The sequence below is a fragment of the Epinephelus lanceolatus genome, chromosome 8 (genome assembly GCF_041903045.1).
Source record: "Epinephelus lanceolatus isolate andai-2023 chromosome 8, ASM4190304v1, whole genome shotgun sequence".
Lineage (NCBI taxonomy): Eukaryota > Metazoa > Chordata > Actinopteri > Perciformes > Serranidae > Epinephelus > Epinephelus lanceolatus.
This window is the reverse complement of record NC_135741.1, coordinates 23,578,509-23,597,250: the sequence shown is the minus strand read 5'-3', so window position 1 is coordinate 23,597,250 and position 18,742 is coordinate 23,578,509. Positions and strand designations below refer to the sequence as shown.

Here is an 18,742-nt window from a genome sequence, read left to right as displayed (position 1 = left end):
AACAGTAAGATTCATGATTGGGCTAAAACGAGTATGTTCGTGATGGCTATTTGCTTTTGTTTTTATGATTGTGACATTTAACAGTTTTTTATTGAAGTATTTATTAGATTGAAATAGCTGAGAGAGCTTGTTGAGCACAGCCAACTCTCCACTCACACACAGGGAATGAATAATATGACAATGATACTACGCCTGCTAACGTTAGCTTTGTTAGCTGCGCCGTGATTTCAGGCCCACCCCAAAAAATCCTGATCATGAAAGTTGTGAAAATCAGTTTACAGTCCAACTCTATAAATGAGTCCTACACAGTTCCCTTTACACATGTTTCAACAAGTATTTCTGACATGTATAATGTGTTTAGAAAGAAATCTTAGACTTTACTTTACCCGGACTTTAAATATGATTTAGGTCAATTCTAACCATATAGGTTAGTAATAGGATATTTACTGTATATATTTCATTACAACATGGAAACATTTTCACAGCATGAAGCCATATTCAGTATAAGGACTACTTGTGTTGCAGTATCACACCACCTTGCTAACAGATCCGTCTCAGCCCTGCAGTAATAGCCGAGCCCATTAATAGGCAGTGCCGCCTATAAATAAACAGTTTCAATCCCTGCAGTTGCTTAAAGTTATTTCCACAAGCCCCCTTTTCATGTGTGGTTTTTGCTTATGCATAAATATGAGCGTGTCAGCCCGTGCTTGCGTGTGTCGAGCCTGTATGTGAACTCCTATATGTCAATGTATGCAGTGTTTACGTGCCGGTTTGGCTGGCATTCGGGCACCCAGACTGCTGTGTCAAATGCAGAGACAGACAATGTGCCAGCCTGGATTCCACAGTCCTGTGTTGGAATCCAGCTCCGTTCTTAACAGCGTTTATAGCCCCTCTGCAGCGTCAGTCACACCACTGTAAATAAAACTCATCAACCACCGTGAGGAGGCTGGATCTGTCACCTCGGACTCACTGTCCAATCTTCCTGATGTTTTTTAGAAGTGTTTCACAAGAGTGCTTACGCGGAAACATTACAACAAGTCTCGTTCAGCTCCAAAACTGCAGAGCACAACATGACAGAACAGGCTGTTATGAGGCAACTGGGCCAACAGTTTGCCCCTTTGTATCAGCAGAGTATAAAATGTGGACTTTTGTAAGTTGTTTCACAATAGTTTGCTGGTCACAGAGGTATTGTGGCTGCCCACCCTAACACCCATGTCTGGCTGCTGCTATTGTAGCTGTTTACTGAGAACAGCTCTCTGCCTGCCAGGCACATTTTCCCTTGTACAAAGGCGTGGGCAATTGGCAGGCAGTGTCTGTATATGTGCATGTGTGCGTGTGTGTGTGTGTGTGTGTGTGTGTGTGTGTGTGTGTGTGTGTGTGCATGCACCTTGCCATTTGTGTGTGTGTGCTGTACTCACGCATGCACCTGTGAGAGTTTATTTCGCTGGTGAGCACGCAATGTACTCTTGCTCTTGTGTGTGTTTGTGTATATAGTATACAGTATATAGGAGTGTGCATATGTCAGCTCGGAGCCATGTGTGAGTCGAGTGTGAAGATAGCAGTTCTGTTACCACCGTGTTATTGACTGACAGCTTGGCTCAAGCGTTGCTAGGGGCTCACTGTTATGAGAAGCGGAGGGCTCGGACGGCCAAGCCGGGACTAGAAACTCAGACGAGCCCGACTGTCCTCCCTCTGTGTATGTGTGAATGGGCTGTGTTTACGCAGCCGACAGTGTTTGGCAGGGAGTGGTGGGCGGCTGGTGTAGTACAGCTATTATCTGGGCTCAGGGGTGGAGAGTGATGGAAGAGAAATTGGCCGAGGCACGGAGGGAGGGGAGGGAAGGCCCGCTGGCGTTGTTTTCGCTTGGACATTAGTCAAATTCTGCCAATGTGCATGTGTGCAACTGCCATGACCACTGTTCTGGAAGTGGTGCATGAGTTCATTTGTATATACTACTTTCATTACATCATTTGTTTGTGTGTGTATTTTGCCTGTGTGATCACTGAGGGGGAACAGGTGTGTGTGTGTTTGTACTCTAACAGGCCTGTAATTGTGTGCCTAGCCGACAGTTTGGGACTTTTTAATGGGAAATATGTCAATGTTATATTTATATCATGATATGAGACTAGATCTCATCTTAGATGTTAGGGGGCAGCAGTAGCTCAGTCCATAGGGACTTGGGAACCGGAGGGTCGCCTGTTCAAGTCCCCGTCCGGACCAAAATATGGAGCGTGGACTGGTAGCTGGAGAGGTGCCAGTTCACCTCCTGGGCACTGCCGAGGTGCCCCTGAGCAAGGCACCGAACCCCCCAACCGCTCGGAGCGCCTGTCATGGGCAGCCCACTCTGACATCTCTCCACTTAGTGCATGTATAGGTCCAGTTTGTGCGTGTGTGTTCGGACCTGTGTGTAATTGACAGAGTGAAAAATTGAATTTCCCCTCTGGGATTAATAAAGTATATAAAATTAAAAAAAATTAAAGAATTAAATGTGGTAAGTGTTGTCTTTTCCTGGTTTTAAAGCTGCATTACAGTAAAGTGATGTAATTTTCTGAACTTACCAGGCTGTTCTAGCTGTTTTATTATCTGTCTTTACCCACTTAATCCTTAAATCCACATTACTGATGATTATTTATCAAAAATCTCGTTGTGTAAATATTTTGCTGAAGCACCAATAGTTAACCCTACAATATTGCTATAATATTGATATTGAGGTATTTGTTTTTTGTTTACCCACTGACTATAGTCGTTTTCAGACCGCACAGTTCTGGGGACTCCTGAGAGGAACTGCACACTGGGGAGCTCCCCCAAGAAACTACACTCATTCAAGGCTATTTTTTTCTGTGTGTATTTGCACTGCCAATTTGAACACTGATGTGAGGTTCTGTAAAACTGGTGGTTTATATAGCAACGTCCATTTCGCTTTGACAAGTAAAAATCATGTTGTTTTTCCTTCGTCACATACAGTATATGGTCATTAAAACCTAGACTTCACTGGCGGGCCATTTGTCCGTGTGTTCCATTTTTTTTGTCACAAGCTGTTGTTTGTGACTTGTGTAATTTACACGGCTAACAAGTTTTTTTAAAAAATGGGGATTGCTGATGTTGCATTGGCTGTGTTAGACCAATCAACGTGCACTTATGACATCTGGACCAATATGCTTACTTCACTTGTGCTGGGAGAGTGCCTACTCTGAAATAGGAGTTGAAGTGGTTCCTCAAAATGGGGTTAAATAACTACGATCATTCCCAGTTCCTCTGGTGCGTAGACAACAAAAAGGAGGTTTCTTCTACTAGGTTCTTGGAACTATAAAAAAAGTTCCCCTGGTCCAAAAGCACCTTCCATTTACACGTGCAAATGAAATCAGGTTATACGCAGAAATCAGGTTAAGACAGGGAACAGGAGAATGTGTCCACATCTTGAAAACTTTACATACAGCTGGTGAGTGATCAGATTTCTCTAACCTACTGTCATATTTTTGATCCAAGACCACACAGTTTTCCTTTTTACTGTGCGCATATTACTACTCCATCCACAGCTGTGGAAACTGATTATTTATTCTACTTTCTGTTTCTGTTTTAGTCAGATTTTGGATGTATTTATTTTGGATACATGGATGCACAGTTACAGTAATGACCTTTCCTTTCATCCTGCTGCATTGCATTCACAGCGATGCATTCCCTGTGCTGGCTCTGTTATAAACCTGCGCAAACATGGCTATGAAATCAGATTTCTCCTGCAGAAATATAGCTGTCTAAATCTGGGGGTTTTTGTAAGAAAAAATAAACCAGGTTACTGCAGAAAAAAGACAGTTACCAGGTAACTGAAGTGAGTGTAAACACACTCACTGCCTCAGCGGGCCCCTGCAGGAAATGTCTTGCTCTGAATCTGACACAAGAAGTGCATTCTCACCTACACACATGACATGCACTCACGAGCAGGTATGCATGGACACAGAAAAAAAAAAGCATATGCTCTGCAGTGACTACTCTCAGAGAATACATCCATGTCTTCACTGTAGCATGACCAGTGATTAAATGAGAGCCGGCTGTAGTCATCCTGTCAGTAGGCCTGGATTTATCAGCTCCTGCTCCACTGTTTGAGCACCTCACATTTGCCAGAAAACACTGAGAGAAAACCAGCCAGCCAGACAGACAGCCAGTTAGACAGGAAGTGATCCAGCAAAGGAGTTCAGGGCTGCTCGGGATGATTTATGTGTTGTTCAGGAATGCTGAATGAGTTCAGGGTGCACTTCTGTTATGGGAACTGACTGAATGGGCATTGCTTGCCTTCTCTGTGACGTTTTCATGTTGCCTGAATGGTTATAGTCTAAATGTCAAAATGTGACGTTATTGCCCCATATTACCATGGAACTTCCAACAAATCGAGAGGCAGACAGAGAAGGAAGTGAATCACTGAGGCCCCAGTCTGAATTTCTTGTCAGTGCTCAGACAGCCTCCGCCCAGACGCCGAGTTGGGCAACCTGTTGGCGGTTGGTTGCCAAGCAAAAGTGAAAAACTCTGATATGCATCATTGCCCCACCAAACTACTCAAAGCAGAAGTTTCTCAGAGCGACTTCTACATCTGATATGACTGCGAGTGTTTTTGCCAGTTTTAGGGGACTTTGTGCCAGTGGTTTAAAAATCAACACACACGCATGCACTGCAACTCACTCAGACATCAGGAAGCCACAGTCATTTTCTGGCTGCTCTGTTACTGTCAATCTGTTAATCTTACTCCCTGTCTCTGTTTTTGCTTTTTATCTCTCTCATAGAGCTGTTTTGAGAGTCCTTTACAAGTGAAAAGATAGAGTAAAACCGTAGCTGTAAATGCAGATTGTTAGATGGAGACATCAGTTAGATGGCCAGGCTGAGGAAAAAAGCAAGAGGAAACGCTTAGTGTCGTGTGAGCTGACGCATGGGCACACACATTTACATGTTGAGTGGGAATTAACTGTGGGTTACTACTTGTGGGTGTGCTTGTTCCTTCCAATAAGAGGTTTGCGTTTGCACGCTTTGGTCTGCGGTGCTTCCCCAATGAGCTGGAGTGAATACTACTGTTGTTGTTTATGTTATCCTCCTTTCCCCTCACTTCCTCTGACAGAGTGAGGCTGCAGCCAGGGCCGGCTACTTCTACTTTTGTAGGTTTCTATTGTTGTGGAGAGGAAGCAATAGCAATTGAACGAGCGCGAGTGGCCTTGCCAGAGACAGACAGGTGAGAGCCAGGGCTACAGATGGTGAGAGGAAGTCTGGGAGGATGAGAAACAACCTGAGGATCAAAGGACTCGGGGTTTGCCTCGATGACTCTCCCCTCTTCTCTCCTCACCTCGCCCGTCTGCCTGCCTCCGCTCTCTGTCTGCTTCCTCGCCTGCCCGTGAGTTGTCCTGTCTTGCTGACATGATCAATGGCCCAGGCCTGCGCCGCATTGCCAGGTTTGGGTTCACTCTGCAGTCACCGGAGGAGAGCCTGTGTTCCTCTCTGTCTTCTGGTGGGCAGATGAAGAGTCAGCTGGAGCTCACCGCAGGGATGAGGGGGCACATTTTTTCCACAGATCTGCACTTGACTGTCTGCTCTTTCCTGCACCACCCATAAAAGGCTAAAATTCTTTCATTTAAAGTACACTTCCTTTAATTTCCCCTCTCTTTTTTAATACCTCCTTCCTCAGGTTTTGTTCAAGGACGTTTGAAGGAAACCTTTGCAAGGTTCATGGGGGACAGGCAGCTTGGTGTGCAAGTTTGTCTGTTTGAAGCCAACTTGTGTGTTTCTTGACAGGGTTGTGTGGTGCAGGAAAGGGGAGGGGGGGGTGTTGCTTGCTGCCAAATGTTGGCTTGGCCGACTCCATCAAGAAAATATCAAAAGGGCCTTTATGAGGTGCTGTAAAGAAGAAAGGGTGTTTTCAGAGCACCACCAGACTGCAAGGGTAATTCCACTTTTTAAAATGTGCCCTGAGGATACAGGCTTATCCCACCTGCCGCCTTTCCTGCTCTGCTTGTACGCTTTCTTCGGGGGAGCGAAAGATAAAGAAGTGCGAAGTGTGTGTGTGTGTGTGTGTGTGTGTGTGTGTGTTGGCAGGAGTTTGTAAGACCATGTCATGTTGTGTCACTCTCAAAAGTCCAGAGTTTTGTCATTAGCACTCAAGGCAGCTGACATATGTTAAAGCGTTTTTCTCCACACATCAGTCTGGACTCAGATCATATGTGTGCATCATGTGCGTTCACATGTGTCCGTCTCTCTCTGTGTTTCATGGCTTTCTGCTGGTTCTGACAGAAGGGTGTAAATTCCTGTAGAGGGGTGTGTGTGTGTGTTTTAATGTCTGGTTTCTCACTACTCCTGGCCAGTTTGGTGTGTTTTCACTGCTCAGACTTGAGCCATCTCCTGGTTGGCAGCCCAGTTTTATCATAGAGCTTGTTTTAAAAGACAGCTTCGCAGGGCCTCTTTACAGGCATGTGTTTGTGTGTGTGTGTGTAGGAGCCCAGGTAATGAGCTTTCTGACAGCTGTTGAAAGGCGTTGCTACTGCTCAGCACCTTTAATGAAAGCCTCCCCCCTCCTTGTCAACACACACACATTCCTCCCTCCTTCCTCCTAGCTTTTGACTTCCTCACCATATAAACTATTCCTTTCGCAGTTGCAGGCAGGTTACATTGTGAGTGATTGTGTAACTCAACACAATAGAGAGTTGATAGACCTCCCACCTAAAAGCTTGCAGGTGACTCAACTGTGTGCAACAGAGCTTGAACAGAGCAGCAGTATCACATGTAAGAAGGTGTAGCAGCGAGGGACATAGAGAAGTGGCTACAAAAGCAGTGACGGAGATCCTCCGGAAAGACTGGTACTGACAAGAGGAAGGAAATGAGTCTGTTGTGTGGGACCTTGTAGCAGAAGCCTCAGAGGGATGGCAGGAAGATGTGGGCAGAGAAACAGAGAAGGAGAGTGAAACATGCTGGCACCGCTGACAAGGGTGTGGTACTTTCTTTTCCTCTTTCACAAAGCCTAGTTCTTCATAGAAACCTTTCGGCACGCTACTGGTCACTCAGTGAGCACCCTGTGGTGCTGTAGCCTCTGCCACGGGGTAGAGGGCCAAGGGCACCCTCGAAGGCCCCACCTAGTGTGCCAGCAAGTCTTCCAGCCCACTGTTCACCATCCTCTCTCAATCTGCTCCCCTTCTGCCACTGCTGTCTGCCCAGTGCCCACCCCTCTTTTTCATAGTGAGCCCTACTGTGTGCCCCTCTCTCTCTCTCACACACTGCCTCCAAGTCTCACACACTCTTTTACTGCCCAGTGCATTCGACAAGAACACGCAAGCTTTACAGGCTGTTTAATGAAGGTAGAGATGGAGACAAAGGCCCCACATGCCCTTGCTTGCAGTTTAACACGAACAGAAAAAAAACACATGCACAATGAGCCGCACACACACACACACACACACACACACACATACACACACACACACACACAAGGATATTTTAATGGGGAACAGTGGAGCTCACTAGCGCACTGTTATGAACAGCCCTGCATTTGCAAATCAAATAGAGACTGCAGAGAGTGGACAGTGCTGCTGTCAAACGACATAAACACAGAAATGTGTCTGTGCCGCTCACTTGTGTACTATACACTACTGTACTGTACTGTACTGTACTGTATGTACACTGTCCTCACACAGTCTGTGCATTTGCTCCCACATGCCAAGACTAGACTTGTGGAGCAGTGTCCCACTGAAGATTCAATCACACCAACGAGTCACGTAGACAAAATCTGCAGGCCTATTGTGAAAGAATACTTGTTACCCTGCCAAATTGTCATATGCTGCTTAGTTAAAAGGAGTGTGTTGCAACACAAAACACGAGATGCATAGTCACGGCTTTTGCTCACATACATTAGGAACACTCCCGTTTCCAGTTGAGTGAACAACAGGCAGCTTCAGTGTTACCAGAGAGTCTCTGTTTTTTCTCGATCGTCTCTTCCTATTCACTCGCCCTCCTCTCCTATTGTTTCTGTTGAATCTGAAGGGACGTCAATTGGCCCAGTTGACTTGACCTAGAATTTAATGTAATTGACCTAGTTGAAGTCACCTTCAGCTAAACAGCTATTTCTGTCGTGTGCAGTTACATTTCACATCTAATGAGGTTGTGGAGAATGATGTACTGCACATCCCACTCACGCTGAAGCACTTTAGTGTAATGTACGGGGGTGGAGGGGAGTTGTTGTGTGTGTTTGTTGCCGGTGAATATTATCCTCCTGTGTGCATGTGTGTGTAGTTTGTAGCCATTGAATAGTATCTGTGTGTGTATATGACCAGGGGATTAGGACTGGTCATTGCAGCTGGGCCACTTGTGCACAGAGAGCACTGAGGGAAGGGATTAGGGAGTAAACTGATACTTAGCAGGAAACGAAGAGTGGCTACTGGTAACCCAACTATCCCTCCTTCTTGCCTCTCTTATCCTCTTCTCCTCCCCCCCAACAACAGCAGCCACCCACCTATCCCACTCCTCTCATCTCATCCGTCCGTCATCGGCTCACAGGCCTCGGCCGGCGGATTGTCATGCAAATGGTGCCCCAGGCCTCAGAGCGCTGATAAGGAGGGCCTCTCATTTCACAGGGCTTTGTTTTCTAAACAGTGATGAGCTGAGTTGAGGAGACTGGGGAAAGGGGCTCAGGGCGGCTGCCTGAATGGGCCCTCTCACTGTGGCGCCCTGGGGTAAGTGGTGCGGGGGATTTTGGATGGAGCGGGCTGAATGAGGCGAGGTCTGGGAGGCGGGTACAGGAGTCATGTTCTCTGGCAGGAACCAGGTTCAACGTGTTGACGGAGACTGATGTATTTTCTCTCTCACCGCTGTCCGAGATTTCTCCAGGATGGCCTTTCTCTGTTTGGCTCGCTTTCTTCCTCCATTTAGACGCTGTCAGTCAGTGTTCGTTACTTGACGCCACATATGGTTTGTCCTTTTCTAAGGGGTTGTCAGCGCTCGGTCTGGAGCCTCATTTGCTGCTGTTATTATTGCATAAACACAGAGGTTCATGGCACGTTCAGAGGGTTTCTGCTCTCCCACTGACCCTGCTGCTTTGTTACATTCTGGCCAGGGAGATATGAGAACTGCTGTAGAAACATTCAGCGGGTGTAAACTTCAGGTTTTAGATTGATTTGCACATTTGGCTTTGGGATGGCTCTTAAAACTAATGGAAAACATCTTTGCCTCCAGCAAAGTACAGCTTTCAAAGGAGGAATTTGAATGTGGATTCTGAATAGGCAAATATAAAAATGCATATGAAAAACAGATGTTTGAGCAGCAGGCAACAAATGAAAAATGTCTGACATATTTCTGTTACTATCATTAATGAGGTAGTAGCCGGGCAGTCGTAGCAGCTGTAGAAGAAGTGGTAGTAATGGTCAGCTTGGTCTTGAACAAGACTTGCCCTCAGGAGCAACTGTGTCCTCTCCTCCCCCTTTCCCCCCTCGGCCCCTTTCTCTGTTTTTTATCAAATTCCTCTTTTTATGCCCCCCTTTTTTTCTTCTTTTTGAAGTCTCCCCTCTCTTGTAAAAAGCCAAGCTGGTGGTTTTTGCTTCAGCCTTGGGTGTGAGAGAGGGGAGGAGGGGGGTTGTAGGTTAAGTTTAGGCTAGCCCTCTGTGCTTTCCATTGAAGGTGCTGGGGGGAGGTGGGCGCAGTAAAAGTTAGAATTTTAGAGCCTCCCTGTTTTTTATTTTATGATTGGCTTTTTTTACGGGCTGGGAGCTACAGCTGGTGGTGTGAATAGCTGCCCAAGGTGACCGAGTCCCAATAAAGTGTAGGCCAGCCGGGCTGGGGCCTCCAGTCCAGCCATGGGACCGCCTTTATAGGCCGCCTTACGAGCCTAGGCCTCTATTAAAACCTGGCAGGGCTGCACTGAGGAATTTAGGGCCAGGAAACAAGAGAAAAATAGGGTTTGTGTGTCAGGGGGTGGTGGGATGCAGAGTTAAGGGGGGTTGAAGTTTGAGGGTAACTAAGGGTGAAAGTTGAAAGAGGTGCTGCTGGGTAAGTGGACGTTCAAGTGTGCAGCGTATGGATTCCATACTTCCCCCGAGCAACATGTGTGTCTGTGAGTTTGTGCAGGCTTGCATGTGTGACGGGGGTCTGGTGCTGTGTGTGTGCAGCGGCTTATGTTTCTCAGGGGAAGTATGGAATCCATACGCTGCACACTTGAACATCCAAAAGAGCCTGAATGTGTTCCTCTTTGGAATAAAGTGAAGTTTAATGTACCATAGCAAGTATGCGACTCGAGGTAGCGCCGACGTCACAGCCGAGCTTGAAAGATAGATGAAGATTTTTGCAGGCATGTATGTTTGACATGTGTCTTCTCTGTGCGTGCAAGATGTCATCATGTGCTGGTGTCAGTCTGTGGAATGAGGAAGAGCCAGCTTTGACTCCTGACTGTAAAGCTCATTCTGCTACCTGGCCTTATCAGACAAGCTGTCGATCAAAAGCACTCTTGCTTACTGCTGTAAAAAACAGTTTTGTCTCTGCTGTCAGACAGTCATCCTTCATTTGTTTCTCGGCGTGCACACGAAACAATAAACTCCCCGAACCTGCACCTGAGTGCTGCCCTAGGGTTGTAATTGGTGCCTGGAATAATATAAACTGTAGCCAGTAGTTCATACTCTATTCCTCCTTCTCTCTCTTATCTTATCATTTCTGTCCCGCAGAGCGACAAGCTAAAAAGGAGCATGTGATAATGTATCTCAGTCCACCTCCAGGCCAACTAAACATAACCGTTACTCAGCATCTCTCACTGGCCTCACAAATCAAATTTAAAAGGGAAAGCTGTCAGCTGTCATATCATATTTGAATGCAGTTCAACACACTCAATTATCTTCTACATGTATTGACAAGTGCACATTTGACATTTCAGTCTAGCCGTAGGACAACGATTCGTGACAAACCATGTGCTCATGTGCTGTCCTTTTTTTTTTTCCTTTCTTCTCCATAGCGGTGGAGACCCAGAGCACCAGTTCAGAGGAGATGGTACCCAGTTCTCCGTCTCCACCTCCCCCACCTCGTGTCTACAAGCCCTGCTTTGTGTGCCAGGACAAGTCCTCAGGGTACCACTACGGGGTCAGCTCCTGTGAGGGCTGCAAGGTGAGAAGAACCTGCCAGAGCTGTTTGAGGTCTGCTTTGTCTGGATGTATCACATACAGTTAGAAAAATGCTGGCTTGCAATTAGAGCCGCACTGAATAGCTTCCAGCTTCCTTCATAACGTTGACATTCATATTCTCAATCAACATGCAAATGCTGCTTCTATTTTTTCTTTTTGCATGTCTGTTCATTCTGATTAAACCTGGTATTTCTGCACAGCTGCATATAAAGATAGGAGATGATATGTTGGATTGTTTCTGACTTGTGTGATCCAAACATTTCCAAACGTATTGAAAAGTGATAGATGTAATCATTCCCAAAATTTACAACAACAAAATATTCTTCTTCAATCTATATTTGCTGGCGTTTACCCTTCAAAAAAAAAAAAACATTTTCACTAAGGTTTGGACTCCCACTTGCCACACACAAAGGGAGGCACGCACCTGTTTCAACAGGAGGCTCTAACAGCACCATAAATTTCAGTGATTATTATTATTTCATCATCATTTCTCTCCCTTATTGGATTAACCTGCTCCCTGCATGTATTTATGTGGACAATACTGCTGAGTTATGTTCATTAAAGAAAGATGTTTAAAAGACCAAGTCATTTACTCTGACTAATCACTTTCAGTTTGAGTATCTTGATAAAGGATTTAAAAATATTCAGGGTGATAACAAACTATGATGACGTACATTTGAAGCTTCAGTTGAAAACCTTAATAGAAATGTCAAATGTAAAAAAAGAAGACACACGGTACAGCCCTAGTTACAATTTATTTTAGATATTAGTCACCTGTCCTTTTCATGAAGATAAGAGGGAAATAACAGCTTTGTTTTTAACGTGGGTTCGACTGAAACGTGGAAAATGAAGTGAAAAGGCTCAATCACTATAACAGAGTTAAAATGTAAGAATGTTTTGTTCTCTCCTGCATTCAAGTGAGAAAAAAGAGAGGAAAGAAGGGTGATTATGAAAGAGAAACAGTTAAATGTCACATCCTAAATTTGATGACTTGACTATACTATAATACACAATCTCTCTCTCTCGCTCTTGCCCTCTCCCCTTTTGTCTCTTGCTTCCTGATGCTCCAGGGTTTCTTCCGCCGCAGTATCCAGAAGAACATGGTGTACACCTGCCACCGAGACAAGAACTGTCAGATTAACAAGGTCACACGCAACCGCTGCCAGTACTGCAGGCTGCAGAAGTGCTTTGAGGTCGGCATGTCCAAGGAAGGTGAGCCCTCCGAGACCTGGGTCCCAAGAGATGGAGAGACCCACTTCCAAAACATGGATATTCACTCATGTGTGAATATCCACAGACACACACACACACACACACACACACACACACACACACACACACAGGGCTGCAGATTCTTTCAGACATAGATCAAGACACAGTGAGATATACCCGAGTACCTTGGAGACGTTGGCAGGCAGTTTAAATTCTACTTGGCTCGGATCAGATTTTTTTTTCTTTACCACCAAAGGAAAGATCTGACCTGATTCACATGGTGTGAACTTATTGATCTATTAATGCTCAGTCACAGACTCTGGGAAACTATGCAGCAGAGAGTGCAGAAGCAGATGATGAGCCTCGCAGGGGTGGTGATCAGGGCGAGGCTGGGCACTGTACCAATCATATGACTAATCGCTTTACGAAATGATCTTGACTTCCTGTTTCACCACAGAGCCTCGCCCCTCTGGCCAGCACAGACACTGCTTTCATTCATAAAGACAACAGAGCAGAAAACAAGATTTTGACTTTTTACAAAGCTGGCGGCGCCAGGATTCACGCAGTTTGCCGAATCCAACACAGTTTAGTGACCTTTTTAGTGTGACCCTGTGTGTGTAAGTGGCAGTGTCTTGCCCTTCACAGAGCCCGTGGGACATGTATGTGGGTGTAATGTTTGTGTGGGATGTGTGTTAAGACCGGGATCACATTGTGCCTCTGCTATTACTGGATATCCTGAGAGGAAGGAAAGTATGGGAGGAGGAGGGAGAGGAGGCAGAGAGTGGAGGACCAGCTTATGTGCACCGGTCAAGTGGATAGAGAGATGGACAAGGAAGAGAGCGGGTGATAAGAAAGAGATAGCCAGTGTCCGTCCCGTGCTAAAGGAAATATGTTAATACTGTTAAGAGCAAACCTCCGTTGCTACTGAGTTCTGGTTTCCACCAGCGAGCACGGTGTCCTTGACAGTGGCGAAAGACATAGAGCATGAGTGCAGTGGATGTTTTTACATGTGATCACAGATAAAGAACAGGAACATTCTGTTGCTGATCTGTCTTCCATTTTGTTTTTCTGTACAAAGCGGTGCGCAATGACAGAAACAAGAAGAAGAAGGATGTGAAGGAGGAGTTGGTGCTTCCAGAGAGCTATGAGCTGAGTGGAGAGCTCGAGGAGTTGGTCAATAAAGTCAGCAAAGCTCACCAAGAAACCTTCCCGTCACTTTGCCAATTGGGCAAATACACCACCGTAAGTGGCGAACACACACACACGCACACACACACGCACACACACACATACCCTACACACCACTGTTCACTCATACTGTGTGTGGCAACATTCTTCATGCTATGCCGTCACTGAGAGCTCCCAGATTGCATGCAAAGACGTAAATTTACCGTAGCTTTCCCAACATAGTAGTGGTTTAACTAATTCAGTTCCCCATTAAGCCATCTGTGTGGCCTCTGAATGATTGATGCAACATGTAAATGGATTTTTTTTTCTCCCTTGATTGATGTAAAATGTAAATGTGTTGTGAGGCTCGGACACGCTCGTTCTTGATGCAAACAGGGTTGCACACCACCTCTGTAACAATGATCTGTGTGTGTTTGGTTGTGTGTGTGTGTGTGTGTGTGTGTGTTCAGAACTCCAGCTCAGACCACCGTGTCCAGCTGGATCTGGGTTTATGGGACAAGTTCAGTGAGCTCTCCACCAAATGCATCATCAAGATTGTGGAATTTGCCAAACGGCTGCCGGGTTTCACGACCCTCACCATCGCTGACCAGATCACTCTACTTAAGTCTGCCTGCCTGGACATACTGGTGAGGAACCAGTGTTTTGGTTCTTCCTTTTGTCCTCTTCACTTACTCTTTACTTACAAATAAATTTATTTGACAGATGAAGGAATACTGACATCTGGTGGCGACTAGTGGTAGTGCAGGAAGGTTTGTTCAAATAATAAGCCTGGTGAATCTTTGACATGACAATTGTCATATTACTTAACCAGTTACGTCAGCAATTAAGATTTTTGCAGCAAAAATATGTGAAGAGATTGTAAAATATGATGATTTGTATGATTTAAACTACTAAACAATATATAGGACTACAAGCACAGCTGAAATGGTTAGCCGAATTATCAATGAGGTGATTGAAAGAACTATTTTGATAGTTTCAGCCATGTGTCATGGAAAAAAAAAATCATTATTCCAGCTTCTCAAATGTGAGGATTTTTCTGCATTTAGGACATTTAATTTGACATTGTCCTGATACATACTTTTTCCTATGTAATAGCTTTGTAATGTAAGACTTTTACTTGTTACAGAATATTTTTACAGTGAAGTATTGCACTGTAAAGTTCACAGTATTGACACTGTGAGCTGATACCCATCAGTTAAGTTACTGACAATGTTTTGGTGCTGTAGAAAACCTTCTTACAAAGTTTTCCACCCTCTCTTGCCCACAGATGCTGAGGATCTGCACACGCTACACCCCAGAACAGGACACTATGACCTTCTCAGATGGGCTGACTCTGAACCGGACTCAGATGCACAACGCCGGCTTCGGACCACTCACAGACCTGGTGTTTGCCTTTGCTGGCCAGCTTCTACCCCTGGAGATGGACGACACCGAGACTGGCCTCCTCAGCGCCATCTGCCTCATCTGTGGAGGTACTGCAGCGTGCACATACACAGTGACACTGTTGGTTGTAAAGAGGAAGTGGTTTTGGTAAATCTGTTTCAGTATTCGTGGCACTACTTTCATAATATCAGTAAGACAAAGAGCTAAAAAAAAAAGTATGTGTGAAATGAATTTTATTTATAGTAAAACTTTTTTCAACTCTAAATTTTTACATTTCTAGTATGTAGCAAAGAATATAATATAGTGTTTCCACTCTTCATCAGACCGCATGGATCTAGAGGAGCCTCAGAAAGTTGATAAGCTGCAAGAGCCTCTACTTGAGGCTCTGAAGATTTACGCCCGCCGCCGGCGCCCCAACAAACCTCACATGTTCCCCCGCATGCTGATGAAAATCACCGACCTCAGGGGCATCAGCACTAAAGGTCAGTGTGAAGAGAGTAAAGCTGAGAACAAGGTTTGATTCTGAAAAAGGCCTCACCGCTATCATAACCAATTTGTAACAGTTTTAGAAGAGCTGGTACAGATTCACTGACAAAGAGGGCTTTGTCAGTACCAAACCTCTACAAGCATTAGTCTTTTGGTTTTTAGTTGTGCTCCCTATGTGACAGGGGAAACGTGTCTTTAGAATACTGTTAATAGTTAACTATAATCATCATGTTATTTGCTTCCAGGTGCCGAGAGAGCCATCACTCTGAAGATGGAGATCCCGGGGCCGATGCCTCCTTTGATCAGGGAGATGCTCGAGAACCCAGAGGCCTTCGACGACCAAACAGAGGGCAACGAGAGCCCGCCGCCACCGCCGCCGCCACCTCCACCACCAGCCCAGGTCAAGCAGGAAGCCGAGGACGAGGACGACAGCTGGGCCACAGAAAACGGCAGCGAGCCGTCGCCGGAGGAGGAGGACGAAGACGACGACGACGACGTGGGGGACGAAGATCGAGACAGGGGCTCGGACAGTGACGGGGAACCCTGGGGGGTCCTGGATGCCATAGATGGGTCGAGGAAAGGCCTCATTGGGAGGGCGCAGTGAACCGAGCATTTCATACAAACATGCACATACAGGTTCAAACACACATACATAGAGACATACAACACAACCTCACTCACTCTTCCACCTCAACAAGATGCTGGCCTTCCCTTCCCTCTTTCTCTCTCCGTACTGCACATCACTGTGTCCTCCACAGCAGAGCACAGCAGAGCCTTATATGTACAGACACTTCTAACTCAGGCCACATGGTCCATGACAAGTGAACTACAGAAAAATAAAGTAAAGGAGAGATGACAGTAAAACCGTATGAACTCCTGGCATAGCCAAGAGAGAATCTAAGGTGACAAAAAGAACAGAACAGTCTCTTTTTTTTCCACTATTGTTGTTTATATCGAAATAGGGGAACGGCCAAAACCAGACACCAGAACTGAGCAGTTGATTCCGATGGATTACAACAAGCACATTTCTCAAAAGAAAAACAAGCGTACAGGGCAAAACCAAAATGAGTATGCTAATCTTTTGTTTTTTTGTGGTTATTGCTTTTGAATATTGTTTTCAGTTTTCTTTTTTTTTTTTCAATTTATGAATAAGTCCATACATATCTATATACCATTATATTTTTTGTCTTTATTTGTTATTCTGGTTTTATATATGAATCCTTTTAGACGAGTTTTTTTCTTTGAAGAGCTTTCCTGAGAAGATATTCCGAGGGAAAGAAGGGTAATCAGAACTGGCTGGGTCTTCCTTATCAGCTACATATGCTTAGCTGGGGCTTTTTTGGGCACTTTGGCTCACTGTGGATGTCAATGATAATCAACCCAGAGAACTATTGTTATGTTGCAGTGACTTAATCAGTTTCTGTTATCAGGGAATTGGCATTATTCTATTTTGCTCTCGTTGCAGCCGGCTAATGCTGTCAGTGCGGAAAGTAAGTATCTTTGTGCCAAAGTTAGGAACAGTCATCTTTGGAGCATGAGTTTGACTACTGGCAGGGACTCCAGCCACGATCCAGCGATCCTCACAGCAGCAGCTCACACATGCACTAACACAAACCTCAATCTCACACACTCAAATGCCAACACACACACACACACACACACTCCGCTTGCTCTACCCTCAGCTGTAGCAGATGTGCCGACCTGGCATCGAGTGCCCGGACAGAGATTTACACTTGACCGTATATGTAGCACTTTTGTGATCCTCTATTCAAGCAAGGCACATCTCCTTCTCTGAGAGCAGAGCAGCTGTCTGTGAGCTCATATCTCCGTTAGCATGTCCAAACTGATGACAACATTTAGAAAACAATCAACCTTAGAGCACTCCCCGATGATGTCAGTAGACGAATGCACACTTTCAGCAAGGATTTTAAAGAAAAAGCATCCACACAGTAGCAACATCATGCATCAACGATCATAGACATATGCAAGTGGAAAGCAGGAATCTTTATGGAAGACATTTTGGAATCAGACTCAGGGCTTTTCAGTAAGGACCAAACCCTAGCTGCTTTCAGGCACGCTAGAAACAGGCAATATTTATGTGTGTATTCTTGACTCCGTTTTTTGATCAGCTCAACCCCTCTGCGTGTACATAGAAGGTAACAAGTCTTGAGAAACAGCGTGGATGCCAGTCTGACTCTCCCCAGAGGGGGGACAAATCACCGTGGTCGTCATCGCTGCCCCCGCCTGTGCTCGCGCTGGCATCCATGCAGCAAACTGCCTTCTCATCCCAAAAGCCATTATATCATCTTGTCTTCTTGTGTATATCCTCACTTCTCTTTAAAGGAGCTGTGGAGGATTATGTGTTCTCATGTATCATTTCTTTATTGCCAAAATGTCTCGGTAGGCGATCAGCTGGGAGAGCGCAGCTGATATACAGTACAGAGGTTTTTTCTGTCTCTCTTTGAAGCAATATGAACATTCTCTCTGTAGCAGTGAGAGGTCCCATCTTCTGAGTATGGGCAGGTCTCCTCAGTGTGTGTGTGTGTGTGTGTGTGTGTGTGTGTGTGTGTGTGTGTGTGTGTGTGTGTGTGTGTGTGCGGGCATGTGTGCGTGAATGCTTTAACATGTTTTTGAGTCATTGGGTGAATGTCCTCAGCATGGTGCTGTCACGCAAAAAAAACAAAACAAAACTCTTGTGTGATGACCTCATCCCTTCTCACTCCCTGCTGGGCTGTCATGATGTTAATGATGGTGACGCAGGCAGAATATTGAGATTATGTTGTTTCATGTTTGTTTTTTGTTTTTCAACATGGCCAAGGTGTTGTCTACCCTCTGTTTATGTCAACTCTTGTCATACAAAGAAAAGCCATATAAACAGTAAGAGGCACAATAAACTACTTTTGTGAGATTACTGGACATTTTTATTTAAAATTCCTGCAAAAACATCTTATATGATCAGGAATCTCACACACAGATGCAAAATTATTCACGAGTGTACTGTCTTCTAAAGCTGTAAAGAGGTATCTTTAAATATGCAATACCACATGCATCAGTAGAGGGAGCTCTTGCACCATGGCTGCAGTGTGCCCTGCATGCAGCAGTGTTCACCCTGCATTGAGGAGGATAAGAGCAGGGTCTGTTGGGTCATGGAGAGCTGTGGGTGCAGAGGCTAATAAATCACAGCCTCCTGCTGAACAAGGACATCAGATAAAGGTCTGTCCCTAAGATGTGTTCACTCTGCAGTTGGGGGTAACATAAAGTCCCATAGTTTTGTCTCAAAGAGTGGTTTAGGTAGTTAAAAAGTAAACGTATCTCTTATGATTTATTCTAACTTGTACAGGAAGATGTACACC

General features: G+C 45.2%; 1 protein-coding gene across 4 annotated transcripts in view; it reads left to right on the top strand.

The window, feature by feature from the left end:
• Positions 1 to 18,297, top strand: part of rarga (retinoic acid receptor gamma a) — a 47,783-nt gene extending 29,486 nt beyond the window's left edge. For all 4 annotated transcript variants that reach the window (XM_033629600.2, XM_078170031.1, XM_078170030.1 and 1 more), the window contains 7 exons: positions 10,955 to 11,103; positions 12,191 to 12,332; positions 13,411 to 13,574; positions 13,970 to 14,146; positions 14,788 to 14,992; positions 15,227 to 15,385; positions 15,635 to 18,297. In XM_033629600.2, the coding sequence (XP_033485491.1) occupies positions 10,955 to 11,103; positions 12,191 to 12,332; positions 13,411 to 13,574; positions 13,970 to 14,146; positions 14,788 to 14,992; positions 15,227 to 15,385; positions 15,635 to 15,993 (1,355 nt within the window). In that variant the 3' untranslated portion in view covers positions 15,994 to 18,297. The remainder of the gene's footprint in view (positions 1 to 10,954; positions 11,104 to 12,190; positions 12,333 to 13,410; positions 13,575 to 13,969; positions 14,147 to 14,787; positions 14,993 to 15,226; positions 15,386 to 15,634) is intronic.
• Positions 18,298 to 18,742: the final 445 nt, after the last annotated feature.